The 15,945-nt window shown below is 41.7% G+C and overlaps 1 protein-coding gene across 3 annotated transcripts; it reads left to right on the top strand.

Moving 5' to 3' along the window:
* The first annotated feature begins 12 nt into the window (after positions 1–12).
* ZNF142 (zinc finger protein 142) lies at positions 13–15,412 on the top strand. 3 transcript variants are annotated; one of them, XM_087712891.1, is made up of 11 exons: positions 13–121; positions 480–568; positions 3,520–3,586; positions 4,004–4,299; positions 5,296–5,385; positions 5,474–5,995; positions 8,026–8,838; positions 9,457–9,634; positions 10,567–13,747; positions 14,202–14,307; positions 14,718–15,412. In XM_087712891.1, the coding sequence occupies exons 4-11, from the start codon at positions 4,044–4,046 to the stop codon at positions 15,203–15,205; spliced, it is 5,634 nt and encodes a 1,877-aa protein (XP_087569017.1). In that variant the 5' UTR covers positions 13–121; positions 480–568; positions 3,520–3,586; positions 4,004–4,043; the 3' UTR covers positions 15,206–15,412. The 3 variants fall into 3 exon arrangements, with proteins under 3 accessions (XP_087569017.1, XP_087569022.1, XP_087569025.1); XM_087712896.1 differs by lacking the exon at positions 4,004–4,299; XM_087712899.1 differs by lacking the exon at positions 4,004–4,299 and having other exon boundaries at positions 480–572.
* Positions 15,413–15,945: the final 533 nt, after the last annotated feature.

Genomic DNA, 15,945 nt, shown 5'->3' with positions numbered 1-15,945 from the left:
GAGAGAGAGAGAGAGAGAGAGAGGGAGGCTAGAGAGGAAAACATGGGTGCTTTCCTACCGGCGCGGGGAAAGAGGGATCGTTGACACGGTGCCTGGAGTGGGGATCCGGGCGTTGTAAATGGTGAGGAGAAGCGAGAGGAAGCGCGAGTCGGGACGGCGGCGGAGCTATCCTGGGGCGCTTGAGTGGGGGGAATAGGTAGCCAGAAAGGCAAGTGGACATGCTTCTAAGGATCAAATGGTCTTTTTTCGGGGAAGGGGAATGGCGGGGTGAGCCCCTGTGCTGGTCTCGGGGATCCCTTGTGCCCAAGGGGCTTTTGAACGTGGGTGCTGCGATGGGGTCTCTGCGGCAAGGGGCCTGGAGAGGAGCAGGGCCCGGCTCCAGTTGAGATTCGTTAGTCCTGTAGAATTGGCTGTTTGTCATTCGGATCCAAAAGATGCTGTCGTTAAATTGGTGGCTGTGTCTTCTTTTCTCTTGCAAGGTCTTCAGAGACGGAGAAGAATGGTTCACACCTGGCGTGCAGAATCCAGAAGGTTGCAGAAGAAGCCCACCAGAAGAAGAGGAAACTCGGTGTGTGAGTTAATCTTTTTTTTATCCTGCCTAATCAGATGGTTTTTAATCACAAATTCTTATTGTTTTCTTATAATGATAATATATGAAACGTGTGTCACCCAATGCTCAACAACTCAGGGCTGCTTGAAAGTACAGTAGAACCTCTGGTCACAACCATAATTTGTTCCATAACTTTGGTCGCAAACCGATTTGGTCGTGACCTAAACCTAATTTTGGAAATTTGGCACTTACAAAAAAAATGGCGCAGAAGGATTTTTTTGATCAGAACCTGATTTGGTCATGGTCAGAAGCATTCATGATGAGAGGTTCTACTATATATAGAAGAGATATGAAGGAATCCTGGATCCAGGAAATGAAAATGTAGGATAATGTGCAGTGAAATAATATAAAGTATAGGTAGTCCTCAACTTACAACCATTTGTTTAATGACTATTCAAAGTTACAATGCCACTAAAAAAAATTGATGTATGACCAGTTTTCATAACGACCGTTGCAGCAGTCATGTGATCAAAATTTGAGTGCTTGATAACTGGCATGTATTTATGACATTTGTAATCTTCCCATCTGGTTTCCAGCAGACAAGAAGAGAAGCCAGATTCACTTCACCGCATGATTCACTTAACAACTGCAGTGATTCCCTTAACAACTGTGGCAAAAAAGGTTGTAAAATGGGGCACAACTCGCTTAACAACAACAAAAATTTAAACTGCATTGTGGTCGTAAGTTGAGAACTACCTGTATATATAATGAACATTTGACAGAACCTGGTGAAATAGACCGATTCCAGGATGACAAAGAAGTTTGACAGATCTGTATACTTCCCTCATATTCAGCCTACATGCTAAAGATATATACATTAAGGGAAGTTGGATTGGAAGAAGATGAGTGTGGTTTTAAAATTGGAGGAAGAAACATCAATAACCTGTGCTATGCTAATATCACTATTCTGATAACCAAAAATGCACAGGATCTATAAACTCTAGCAAATAAAGGTCAAGGAGTAAGATGAAAAAAAATGAGACTAAAATTAAATATAAAAATGACCAAACTAATGATAACAGGTAGTCTAATCAACCTTAGAATTGACAGTGAAGTTATCGAAGTGGTGGATATCTCTTGCCTTTTAGTTCAGTGATTAACAATAATGGAACAAGCAGTCAAAATATGTTGCAGACTGGCACTTGGTAGAGTAGCCAAGATCTTAGAAAAGATATTCAAATGCCATGATGTGTCTTTACCTACGAAAATCAGTATCGTGCAAGCCATGATATTCCCTGTGACGCCATGGAAATGAAAGTTGACTTTGAAGAAGCTGGATTAGAAAGGATATTGTTACTTTTAAACTTTGGTGCTGGAAAAGACACCTGAGGATTCTATGGACAACCAAGAAAACAAGCCAATGAATCTTAAACAAATCAGCTCAGGATTCTCACTTGAAGCACAAGTGATCAGGTTCAAATTATCCTACTTTGAACATATTATCTGAGATTCAGCTCTCTAGAAAAGACTCTGATTCTGGGAAAGGTGGAGGGAAAGAGAAGAAGCGGAGAACTAACAGCGAGATGGATGAACTCAGTTACAGTGGCCATGAGTACATTGTTGGAGTACCTGGAAGACCAGGTTAGGGACAAATTATCATGGGGATAATCTATGTGGTCACTAAGTGTTGATAATGACTTGGTGGCACATAATCATGGTGAAATATTCTTTCCACAGATATTACAGTGTACGTAACTGTAAACCGTACCTGCCGTTTTTCCTGGTAGAATTATTCATTGTTTGCAAATATATGTGCCACTTTCATATTTTAGCCAACAGTTACTTATATTCATTTGGTCTGGAACCTGTTCTTTAAACAATCATGCTTGTGACTAAATCATTCAGCCTTTCTATAACATCAAGTATAGTGTAGATTAATTTCTGAGAATGCAGATCAGAAATATTAAATACCTTTAGCTGGCTCTTCTCTTGTATCTGTGCCTATGGAATTACTTAAGAGCAGTCTTTCACTTAAATACATGTATGCATCTTAATGTGATTTCTATACTATAGAGTAGCCCCTCATCAATAATATAATTATCTGAACTAAACAGATCAGGAATGGCTATGGTTGATTAATGAATGGGCCACTGAATATTAGGCTTTAGAAACAAATAATTGTGTAAGATATAATTCTAAGTAATTCAAGAAATGGTTTTATTAGAATTATGAGATAGATAGATAGATAGATAGATAGATAGATAGATAGATAGATAGATAGATAGATAGATAGATGCATGCACACATGCATTTAAAAAGATAGTAATGATCTATCTGCTAAAGTGAAAAAAGAGCAAGCAAAATTTTGCATATTCTCTGGATTGAATTTTGCATATTCTCTGGATTGAATTGAAAATGTATATATAAAATAAATCTATCTTGGAGTGAATTTCCTTAGCTCAGGCTAGTTAGACTATGTGTATTAGTATGCTAGGTGATAAATAAGACTTTAAGTAACACACATGATTTCCTCAATTACTGTTTGTGTGAAAAATCAGAATTGACTCAATTTACACAAAACGGTATGTCATAGATTATTATGTACAAACTGGATCAACAAGATTGATACATAAAACACTAAGCTAGGATCAAGCAAACTATGTCATAACTTAATATCAATGTAAATCCAGTTATTGTATTTGATTCCATCAACAATCTGTGATAACCTACTAGTGCATTCCAGCTTTGAAAATATTGGTAGAAGACGTTTTAGCCGTTCCCTTTTCATCCTGACTTCATGAGATTAAAACAATGTCTCTTTTTTTTCAAATCCCTTATAATCCTTGTTTGCCCTAATTTAAAATCCTATGTATTTAAAGTTAAACTATTCCAGTGGAAACCCTTATGGGTTAGTATAAAAAGCATTGTGTTTGTATCTCTACAATTATAATATTTCCTCTTTTATTTAGTTCTTTGGAAGATCTGAATTATTTCACATCCTATATCGACTGCCCTACTGCATTTTCTTCTAAACAGGTATGACTACTAGCAATACTGAGCGATTATAGTTGCTAACAACATATTTCTTTATTACAGTTATTGATGTCCCTTTAAAGACACTAATCCTTTCAAAGCATTTAGAATCTATATATAACTACGCATAAAAATGCAGTAAATGTTGAAAAGCAAATCAACTTCTAGTATCTTTTCTACAGGACAGATGGTGGTAGTAGCCCTAAAAGGGAAGGCAGAGTTTAGCTAAGTAGGCCTTGTTCCTTCCTCTGTAAATATCTTATGCCACAGCTAACGTAGCAAGTCCCCTCTGGAAACGGGAAGAAGTTCTCATATAGAACAGTTTTCTATGATGGTTGTCATCTGCTTTCCTCTCTCCCCACATAAATGTATCTTTATTTCCTTTAGAAGAGAAATTGGTATTTTATGTCTCTTTAACAGGATCTGTATGTCATGGTGTAAAGTTGTTTGAGGAAAGACAATGAGCAGAGGAGCAGTAGCAACAGAATCTATTGGAGACGACAAAATGAGTGGACTTTGCCAGGAGCTGTTATTACCTGGTTCAGGAATTGCAGGAAATGAAGACAGTCATGGCATCTCAAGTGAAAGTCTACCAGTGGGACAGAGTTTGCTCTTAACAGAAGCTTCTGTTGTAGGTACAGAAACAGGTGGTGTTGAAATATTTGTAGAAGCCATGAGTAGCACCATGGCTCTCAGCAATCCGGGTAACCCTACAGGTATGTTGTATTTTGATAGAATTATTTGTTTTACGGTTTCCATATCATAAAAACATAATGGTCTGGGGGGAAAAAATCTTTTCCCAGATGTTCCTGTTTTTATGGGCTTTCACTTCTCTAGTCAGTGCTTTTCTTACTCTAAGTGAACAGCCAAGGATATGTTATAACAGGTGGTAGAATTTTGGAATGCATGCATTCCATTTAGTATGTCCATATGGATCAGATACCTTCATGAATATGCTAGGAGAAGTCATATGTCATATGTAGGCTTGAGTTGAATTGTGCTAGCTATGACACTAAGTTGTTATCAACTGGAAATGCCATGAGAACTTTGAACTTTTTTGGTATCTGGTGTTTGTAGGATGTGAACGATGCAAAATAAGATCAGATTAAATTCCTCCCAAGTTCCTGGATACTCCCCAAATGATATCCTCCTCCCCTTCCCCCTCCCAGAAATTAGAGTGTGAATTGGGTCTCTCTAGACTCATGGCTACTACTTCAGCACAGGCCAAGTCTCCCCTCTCTTTGAAATTAAAAGAGGTGAATAAATCCATAGCCTCTTCTGTAGTGACCCCCATACTTTGGAACTTTGTACTTCCTCAGGTTCTTAAAGTTGTCCCTGTCTCTCCTCCCACCCCCAATAAACCAAATCAGAAGATCTGTAAAGAAAGCTTTATTTCAGTCTTCTTGTTTTAATCCATTTTGGAAGAGGTTATTTTTTAAACATGGCATTATATTATAATCTTTTTGGAAAAAAAGTTTTGGGAACCTGTTGCAAGGGAAGTTTACCCCACAAATCAATTTGATGCCAATGCAATGTATTAAAATAAACAATAATGGTGTTTAATGTAGTTCATGGAGAAGATTATTGTTCCTGGTGGACATTAGAAGAATTGAATATAATTTCTGCTAAGTTTATAACTACTAGTACTGAGGAATGAAAGGGTGAGGCAGGTTTGCTTTTTAATATAAAATTTTAACTTTTTTTCCCCCCAGAGGTCTTAGTCAAAGTTGTGGAACTCTATTTTTGTGAACAGTGTGGACGAAACTTCCCTGATCCCAGCCTTCTTTCCCAGCATCAATGTGGTGAGTTTTTCATATGACAATTTGGTAAACTTCCTTCATCTCCACGGGTTCTCATTAAACCTCACCAATTAAAACTTACCTGTTTCAGGAGAACAATCAACTGTTGGTCAGGTAGAAGGGCAGAACTTCCTGGATGAAAGCAGACAAGACCCTCAATTCTGCACTGAATCTCTCCCATGTCCTATATGCCAAATGGAATTTGCACTGCCTACTGAGTTGAAAGAGCACTTTAAGGGACACCACAAACCCCAGGGTGCCCAAGCTTGCCCTGAGGAAAGCTGTCAGTATAGTTCAGAGGATCGCAAGGAGCTCCGAGGACACCTTCGGCATGTTCACCAGATATCACCAATAGCCTGTACGTACCGTGGCTGCCCGGTTTTGTTCCGAAACCATGAGGACATGGAGCTTCATCGTAGGAACCACTTCCCATTCCATTGTGACCATTGTGACTTTATCAGTGCAAACATTAAGCAGTTTGGCTTACACAGGCAGATCCATCTTCATGAAGCTATACAGCAGGAGGACATAGAGATGGTTGCTGAAAACGCGGAGGGCAAATTTCCTTCAATGATGAAAAAGGGATTGACGGATAATCTGCTTCTAAACACAGGTAACCATACCTTCTGGACTTGACTAGGGTGGATGGAAAGAAATATTGTAGACTAGAACGTTATTCAGTGACCCAGAACCATTTGGAATTACGATAGGTTTAATTTTGTTATATAGCTACTGCAGCTTTATTAAAATTAGTAAATCCGTGCTATGTCATAATCGTGTGGTTGGTGCTCCAGCAGACCAGGGATATTGCAAATTTATGTTAATCAAGAGAAATGTAATTTGAAAAGTAGTAGAAGTAGAGAGCAAGGGTAGGGATGAGAGCTGAAACAAATAGGCTTAAGAAGAGCAGTCTCAGGGGAATATGGAAATTAAAAGCAACAACTTCTTTTTGAGAGCACTTTAATATTTCATCTTCATTTCTGCTAGAAGAAGAGCCTGATTTCCATCTGATATGCATCTACCTTTAACCCATTTTGGTTCCTGTTTCTGTAATTAGTTATTTTCACTTGCAGCAAGCAGTTACTTGCATACCCATGCCAAATTGAGAGTATGGAATAAATGCAAATCCGGGCTGTGCCTAAAATACTTTTATGGACCTCAGCACAGGAAGCATTTTGTAGTAGAGAAGTAGCAGATAGAGAGAAATGCCTATCAAGAGTTATTAACACAGGGAGATAGAGAAATAAAGACGTTAAGAGAACAATTGACTGTAGAAAGGCTTAGTTTTCAATGGTTCTCATGCACCATTAAAATTTAATATGGATAAAAAGACAATTGGAGTTTAAAAATGCAAAATGGAATTTGAAATTGAATTATGCACAAATGATAAACATGTAATAGCAAAAATGTATAAACTTTTGTTAAGATTTGAAACAAAAAGACAAAATGGGCTATTTGTTTTAGATATGACATAGAGATGGACACTTGGGAAAGAATGTAACTGGTATTAAATCTATATTGTGTCATAAGAGACATTTTTAACAAAATGGTGTAATATTACTATGTGACACCCGAGAAATTATCAAAAATGTACAAAAGCATTTTAAGTAAGTATTGGAAATATGAAAAACCTGGACATTTTGTCTTGCATGGTGGGTTTGTGATAATGCTAAGAAACCATGAATACAAATTTACAGAATCACACAAAGAATTTTAAAGATTAATATTGGGAGGAAACCAGAATTCTTTTTTTTTGGACTCTATGTACAATGAAGTGGAAAAGACATATAATAGATTGATTTTGTATATGGTGATTCCAGCAAGATTATCGTGTACATAGCAATGGAACAATAATAAAATCCCACAGTAGAAATAATTGTGAAAATGTCAGAATTTGCCAAAATGGCAAAAATGATCTGTTTGGTCAGAGAAAAAAGCAAAAACTTTTGAAAGTCTGGAAACCTTATATTGATTTTTTGCTGAAAGAAGAAAAGAAAAAAGAAGAAATTTATGGATTTGAAGATTAAGAAAGATGTGGATTTAACAAAGGGCTGAAGAGGTGAATAACATCTAATAGGGAGATGGGATAATAAGGTTGTAATTGTTGAAAAGAAGATCAGAAATCATTTAAACAAATGTCATTTTTTATTCTGGAGTAAAATAGGATGCTATGTAAAATAGCTATTCTCTAATTGATGTTGACAGATTTTCAGATTGCCTCTAAATTACCAGTCCCCATCCTTTGTGGCTTGGTGGCCTTGCTTGGGGGTAGGGCAACTGGGCCACACGAGTGGTGGGCTGGTGCACATGCACGCAATTTGCTTTGTGTGAGTGGTGGGCCAACGCACACACATGCATGCACATGTGCACCAGTGTCGACTCGCTGCTTGCACAAGTAGAGCTCCACACACACTTTTGCGTGCTGGCCTGCCACTCATAAGGCCCAGTTCCAAATAGGCCACAGCCTTGTAATGGGTTGCTCTAAATCACCCAGGCCCTTAATAATAGCATGGAGTTCTATAAGGAGAAACATGGAAAGTGATTCCTGTTCAAAAAGCTGATTGTTCCTGATAATGAGACAAAACACATAACAGTTTTCCACTTTTCATTTTCCTGTAATGAACTGTGATTTGTGTTGTGCAGGAAATATCGCTGCGGAGTCCAAATATTTGTTCAAGACCCACATGTGTCCAGAATGCAAGCGTTGCTTCAAGAAGCGGACACACTTGGTGGAACACCTTCACCTCCACTTCCCAGACCCCAGGCTGCAGTGCCCAAACTGTCAAAAATTCTTCACTAGCAAGAGCAAACTGAAGATCCACATGATGCGTGAAACCGGAGAGAAAGCCCATCGCTGTCCCTTGTGCCACTATAGCTCCGTTGAGAAGAATGCCCTCAACCGGCACATGGCCAGCATGCACGAAGGTATCTCCAATTTCTATTCAGATGTCTACTCTTGTCCTGTGTGCAAAGAGAAGTTTAAACTGAGCCAGACCCTCAAGGAACATCTGAAGACGCACAAGGCAGAGCCCAAGCAACTGAGCTGCTTTCAGGCCGGCTGCAGTTACGGCACCGAAGACCGCAAGGAGTTTTTGAGGCACGTCAAGGAGGTTCATGGCATTAAAGCAGTGGAGTGCAAGTATTATGCCTGCTCCCTGCTTTTCCCCTCGACAGAGATGATGGAGACACATCGCAAAACCCATTATGCCTTCCATTGCCAACAGTGTGATTTCATTTGTTCCAACAAGCATGTCTTCCGCAAGCATAAAAAGCAAGGCCACCCAGGGAATGAGGAGCTGCAGTGCAGCTTCTGCCCCTTTGCCACATTTAACTCGGTGGAATTCCATGACCATGTGGGCAAGATGCATGCCAGTGAGAAGATACATAAGTGTACAGAATGCGGCTTTGCCACCGCACACAAGAGGGTCCTCATCCGCCATATGCTTCTCCATACAGGCAAGTTTTCTTCCCAATTCAGTGATACTTGCATGGGTACAAATACATGCTTCCTCTCTGCCTTATTTTTTCTCCAAAAGAGCTTTGCAAGTCAGGCCTATAATCCAGAATTCAGCATTGCAGGTGTCAGTCATTGGCTTTTCATCATGTCTATAGGTGGATAAGCTGAGACTGGGAGAGTCTCTTGGGCCCTTTTTCCTCACAGGATCAAATATGACATAGGCTTCTTTTGGTCTATATCCCTAACAGGTTCATTTATTGGAATGGAGAGGACAATAAGTTACTTTTAATGCTTTTTAGCTAATCAGGGCTTTTTGAGTAAGGAAGCCTAAAGAAAATGCTGTTTAAGTGTTTGTTTGTTTATACAATTTATTGGCATTAAATTACCATATTTCCTTCCCCCTAGTTTTCTGAAAATACTTAACTTTTGCATCTGAGTTTTGGTCTCACCCACCAAACCTGGGCAGGGTCTGTACTATTCTACCCTCTGTGAGAAGTCCTAGATCTGTTTTCAAGGGGGAGGGAGGGCCAGAATACAACTCCATTTTAAATTTAATCTGCTGACCTCAAGGGGCAGGGCCATCGACCCACAGCTTCCGGTTTGCTCTGTGACTTTAGGAGAGAAGCCTCACAAATGCCAACTCTGCGACTTCACTTGCCGAGATGTGAGCTACCTTTCCAAGCATATGCTGACCCACTCGGACGATAAGAACTACATGTGCACAGAATGTGGCTATGTGACAAAGTGGAAGCACTACTTGAATGTTCATATGCGGAAGCACACGGGAGATCTCAGGTAGCCAGCAGCCTCCTTCTCACTACGTAAGCTTATTTTCTAAGTAAATAAAGGCTAGAATTGACTGGACATCGTATCTATACCATGAAATCATCTCCAGGTCTAAACTTCCACTATGGGTATGGTTTAAAACTAGATACAATGAATTACAAAATATTAAATAATGCAGAATCAAAGACTGGGCAAGGTTTCCTGGTTAAATTATTGAGCTATTACATGAATCTGATACTGGCAACAGTGTCTGGATAGTAACCTGAATATTTGAACCCATTAGTATCTGGGAATACTTGACTGACAAGCTACTGATAAAAGTATTAGCATTATTTGAGGGAGAATGTTTTGGTTTTGGTTTTCTTGTTTGATTTGTATTCTGTCTTTTCTGCAGGAACTATTTATCTTGAATAGTACAGAGATATGGTGATATGGTACAGAGATTACAATGTTAAAAAGAATAAATCCACTTCTTATGATTGGAAATGCAAGTGGAGGAAATCTAATTCCAACCTGGTGCTGTTTAAAAATCTTGGATAAAGCTGTCCTGAGTTTTTGTTTTCCAGCTAAGGGAAGCTGTACATTTCTAGTCACTGAAGTGAACTTTGTTAAAAAACCACAATGAGAGGAGTTTTAGGCTAGGGCAGCCCCTATTCATGTCCCAGCTCCACTGTGAGTGAACTTGATAAGCAATTTTCTTCTGTCTGTTTCCCAGTTTGCAAATTAGCAACTAAAATCATTAGCTTTAAGTTTTGTGAGTGGTAGTGATTGTAACTCTGCTATAAAGCAGTTTTTGCTTAGTTAATCCTTCCCTGTGGAAGGCTCTGCTGGATGGGAATTTGGAGAATTGTCCCAACATTTCTGGAGAACATCAGATGTGGGAAGATTGCCTGTGCTGATGTTTTGTCTCAATCTCTGATTCACTCTTATTCTTATACTAGGTACCAATGTAACCAGTGTCCCTATCGGTGCCATCGGGCAGATCAGCTGAGCAGCCACAAGTTGCGCCATCAGGGCAAGTCTTTGATTTGTGAGATCTGTGGCTTTGCCTGCAAACGCAAATATGAGCTGCAGAAGCACATGAAATCCAAACATTCCCAGGATTATCAGATGCCCATTTTTCAATGCCAGTATTGCAGCTACCAGACTAAATACAAACAAGCCCTCCTGAACCATGAGAACTGCAAGCATACCAAACAGAGAGAATTCTGTTGTGCCCTGTGCACGTACCGTACTTTCAGTAACACAAGTCTCTTTTTCCATAAACGCAAGGTTCACGGCTACGTGCCTGGTGACAAAGGCTGGCAGGAGAACTATGCCAGCAGAGAGCTGGAGGTTTCCTCTACTGAAGTGCTGTTTAGCTATAACCTTGCCATGACTCTGCATTCGGAGTCCAGCATCTCTCTGCCTGGAAAAGAAACATGTCAGGATAAACATAAATTCCCTGCTTTGGAGGCCCAGGAAGAAAACTGCCACCAGAAGGCCCTCTGTTCAGATGAAGGCAGCATTGAGACAGAAAGAGAAGACTCAGCGGGAGAACAGGATTGTAAGAATGCAGAAGCAGTTTCTTCAAAAAATCTCTCTGGGAACACATCTTCTGAGAGTCCAGAGGAACTTGACAGGTTGGCTCAAGTTTGCATCCTGCACTTAGAACCCTTGTGCAACTCAGAACCAGCTCTGGAGCAGCTGGCCAAAGGAATGCCTGCAGCTTTGCCAGAAAATGAAAAAGCTCTAAACACCCAGGAAGTAGAATCAGCTTACCAAGTGTTGGGCTCTAAGGATTCGCTTCTCCTGGAGGAGAGCGAACCTACCCTTGAAGACATTCCTGAATTTGAAGAAGAAGCAGAGATCCATGACAGTTCAGATTTGGAGAAAAACAACAACTTTGATACTGGTAGAAATAGAGAAAAAGTTGCTCTTCAACATTTAAAAAACTGTGGCGGTGATAGCCAGAATGCTGAACTTTTGCAGATACCACTTAATTCCGAGCAGGATTTAGGGTACAAAGAATCAAAGCCTTGGTCAAGGGCATTAAAACAAGATTCCCTCCAACTTGATAGTAGCCCTGAAACTTCCTTTGTTCCGGAAGATGCACTTTCTTCAGAAGAGGTTTCTCGGTCAGAATCAGTGCTTAAAGCTCTAAGGAGGCAGGACAAAGAGCAGGCAGAAACCTTGGTCCTTGAAGGCAGAGTGCAGATGTTGGTAGTCCAGTCCAAGAGTCAGGTCTTCAAATGTGAGAAATGTTCGTACATCACCAGGAAGGAGAAGTCAATGTTGGTGCACTGCAAAGCTGATTGCCAAAGCAAGAAATGCCCTTTGGTGTGCCAGGAATGTGGGGCCATCTTTAAGCAGCAGAGAGGACTGAATACTCATCTCCGTAAGAAATGTCCCATTCTAATGAAAAAAAACAGTGGAAAAGCAGCTTCCGTAGAGCAGCCTGCTCCTGTACTGACCTGCAGAAGGACTCTGGAAAGAACAGCAAACAGAAAGAACAGTACAGAAATACTAGATGAGGCAGAGGTGAACAACCTGCCACAACAAGCCGAATCTATGCTTACTGTACTTCCTAATGCACAATCTTTGGTCATCAGCCCACAGGACAAGTCATCTCATCATGACTCTGAATCTGTGGTAGAAGAAACGTTGTCAGAGGCTGTGACAGATGCTGCCAGTTGTGTCTCAGACAGATACTTCCTGGAACAAGGCAAGTTCCACTGTAAGTCCTGTTCCTTCCTCTGTTCAAGGGAATCCACCATCCGATCTCATGTAGAGGATAGCTGCCGTGGCTTGGAGCAGTCCTGGTGTCTCCTATGCTGTAAGCCTTTTCGTTCTAAGAGGGCACTTAAGATCCACCAGTCGGAGGGACACGCTGTAGCGCCATTCCCTAGCCTGCTTGAAAGGTGTAACGGCACCACATCCCCAGGGGTTGCAGCTGAACAAAGAAATGAACACATCAGTGGTGAGGAAACACCCCAGCATGCTGAGCTGGCAGAAGTAATGCCTTCACCTCCAATAACCACCCATAAGAGGCGCCACTTCTCCTGCCCTACCTGTCCTTTCACATGCCACCAAGAACGAGCTCTGAAGACTCACAAAAAGCGTGGCTGCCTGAAGCTGGGGGAGTTCCGCTGTACGCTGTGCCCTTTTACCTCTAAGGTGGCTGCAGCTCTACGACTCCACCGCAAGCTCCATTGGAAGTATCTCAAAGCGCGGCCTCAGTTGACCTGCCGGCAGTGCGACTTCACCTGCAAGCAGGTGCGCTGCCTCCGCCAGCACGTCCGCATCAAGCACGAAGGCGTGAAGCCTCACAAGTGCCCTTACTGTGATTTCAGCACCACCCGGCGTTACCGCTTGGATGCACACCAGTCCTTGCACACCGGTGTGGGCCGCATTGCCTGTACCACTTGTGGCCAAACTTTTGGCACCAACTCCAAACTGCGCATTCACCATTTGCGTGTTCACGAGAAGAAGCCCACTCACTTCTGCCCGTTCTGCGACTACAGTGGCTATATCCAGAATGACATCACTCGCCATGTCAGCAGCTGTCATCAAGGAGAGCTGAATTTTGCCTGCTCCCGCTGTGAAGCTCGCTTCAGCTCAGAAACAGCCCTGAAGCAACACACGTTGAGACAGCACGAAGAAAAGATCTCCTATGGCTGTCCTCGATGTGCCTTTGTCTGCCACAGTGAGGCTACCCTCAAGTGCCATGTCCAGAAGCAGCACCCACTTCTGGAATGTGCCACCTGCAAGGAGACTCTGACCACTCGGGAGGAGTTGGAAGAGCATAAGAAACTTCATTTCAGTCACCGCTGTGACATCTGCAGTTTTGCAGCCAAGGAACGGCAGCAGCTAGTGAGCCACTATTTGGAGGCTCATGAGCCCTCGGTCGGTGCTGAACCTCCCTTCAAATGCATGTTCTGTGACTTTGGTTGTCACCATCAGCTTGTATATGACCATCACATGAAAGGCCATGGTGGCACCCGCATCTATAAATGCGCTGACTGTGAATACAGCACCAAGAACAAGCAGAAGATCACATGGCACATCCGCATCCATACCGGGGAGAAACCTTACAAATGCCATCAATGCCAGTACGCCTGTGCCGACCCTTCACGCCTCAAGGTGAGAGCTCTGGGCAGCTTTGGTGAGTTGATAGTGGAAGGTTGTTGCGGAAGTTGTATAATCCATCTTAGACGGAAATGGGAACTGTATAGGTAGTCCTTGAGTTACGAGCACAATTGAGCTGAAAAAGAGAAGTGCAATTGCTCTAAAGAGTCCATTAAGTCTAAGAGAAGAAAGTGGAGGGAACAGCCAATAAATGTTCTCTTGCAAAGTCTAAAGCACCTATTCTAAATCATTGTTAAAGTTGCGTAGCTTTACTGTTCAATACTGACTCAATGTGTTTCATTATCCCACTTTTATACTCAAAGTCCACCAACCAGTTATATCTAGAGGTCTATTGAGTTCTGCATAGTCCATTCAGCTCCTAAGGTTTCGAGTCAAGTTTATAATACTTGGTGTTAACAGCTAACAGTTTCGTATCTCACACAGACCTGCTTTTCTTTTCTTTACTTAGTATCATATGCGTATCCATAAAGAGGAGCGAAAGTATCTTTGCCCGGAATGCGGCTACAAGTGCAAGTGGGTGAATCAGCTGAAGTACCACATGACAAAGCACACAGGTGGGTTTTCACACAATGAAGTAGGTTTGCATCCTGGGATCAGACAGTGCTGGCTATGTGAATAAAAATCACAAGGGGGGAAAGTTGTTTTAATTTCTCACTTAAGAATGATCATACTTCCAGTGGCTATTGAGCATGCCTGGGGCATGCGCTCTTGGATACTTCATTTTCATATAATATTGCCATCTAGCTCTATGCTGCAGCATTGGGTGATGGTCTCTGAGCTTTCCCTTTCCCGGGTGTGATGGGGGGGGGGCGCATGAAGTATTCTGCGCCGTCCAATGGAATGAAAGTCTCTTGTAATGGAAATCCACCAAGTGAAAGTTTTGTTTGGCTAATATGAGAATATTGTCTCAACTCCATTTCTGGTGGGTTGTTTTTTGTTTCTGTTTCGCCTGTCTCCTGTGCAGGGATCAAGCCGTACCAGTGTGACGAGTGTAAGTACTGTACCAACCGTGCCGATGCCCTGCGTATTCACAAGGAGACACGGCATCGCGAGGCCCGCTCTTTCATCTGCGAGCAATGCGGGAAGGCCTTCAAGACTCGGTTCCTCCTCAAGACACATCTAAAAAAGCACAGTGAAGAAAAGCCATACATCTGCAATGTGTGTTACCGTGGCTTCCGGTGGGCAGCCGGCCTGCGGCATCACTATCTCATTCACACCAACGAACACCCATTCTTCTGCCGCTTCTGCAGTTACAAGGCCAAGCAGAAGTTCCAAGTGATAAAACATTTGCAGAAGCACCATCCCGAGCAAGAAGAGATAGCAGGGGATCTCAGCAAAGGGGTGGGCAAGGACCCAAGTATTCTCAGTGTCCATCTGCACGATGTTCAACTTGAGATTTCCTCCTCCAAGCACGTAGAGGAAAGTGCAGCTCAAATGTCTCCACATGGTTGAGCAACTTGTACATCGAGACTGCGTGCCTGTAGTTTCCATGAGTCAGAAGTGGGTGGGAGTTCTTTACCCAGCGGTGTGTGAGGTCTGGCTTGACATGCTTGATGTCTACTAGGGCGATTACCACCTATCTCTGCTCTTGTGTTGTTTATATTTATCTCTGTATATGGGATGTAAAATATGTGATTATATAAAAGCTATTTCCATTGATGGCATGTAATTCCTTGATTTACAAAGCAGAGCAAGAATGATAGTGATGATAACACTTTTGGTGGTTTCTGCATAAGGTCTTCAGGGATGGGACAGTTTGGTTTAAGTTCATATACTTCATAAAGCATACTTCTGGTAAATTGTTTAGGCAGTTCCTGCGGAATACAAATGACAGATGCATCCAAAGAGCTCCAGATGGAACTTCATGTGCACAGAATATACTCCTTACCAGCACACTGATGATGTTACCTAGTTTAGCTAATGACACAACCAAGCTCAAATAACACCAAGGATAACTTAAATCATAATTACACTAGCAACAGAATAGAGATGGAAAACAAGTTTTATATTCCCAAGTGCTTGGAAACCTGCTAGCCTTCAAGCTTTGGAAATAATCCAGTTGCTTCAGCTCTCTAAAATAAGGAGATCATTTGAAGAGATCTCCTAGAGTAGGGGTGTCAAATTTGCAGCCCATGGGCTGGATGCATCATGTACTGGCCACTCCCACCCTGGGTTTAGTGAAGGGGAAAAAA

Source organism: Thamnophis sirtalis, unplaced genomic scaffold, assembly GCF_051295495.1.
Source record: "Thamnophis sirtalis isolate CommonGarterSnake01/CBP01778 unplaced genomic scaffold, rThaSir2_p1.2 scaffold_1, whole genome shotgun sequence".
NCBI lineage: Eukaryota > Metazoa > Chordata > Lepidosauria > Squamata > Natricidae > Thamnophis > Thamnophis sirtalis.
Note: the sequence above shows the minus strand (reverse complement) of the source record. Positions and strands in the feature narration are given on the sequence as shown.

Bases quoted from the DNA above. Each gene is read 5' to 3' on its own strand.
- ZNF142 (XM_087712891.1), top strand. From the start codon at position 4,044: ATGAGCAGAGGAGCAGTAGCAACAGAATCTATTGGAGACGACAAAATG. The intron at 4,300-5,295 runs GTATGTTGTATT...TTTTCCCCCCAG, and splicing joins CAATCCGGGTAACCCTACAG to AGGTCTTAGTCAAAGTTGTG. The intron at 13,748-14,201 runs GTGAGAGCTCTG...TTCTTTACTTAG, and splicing joins CCGACCCTTCACGCCTCAAG to TATCATATGCGTATCCATAA.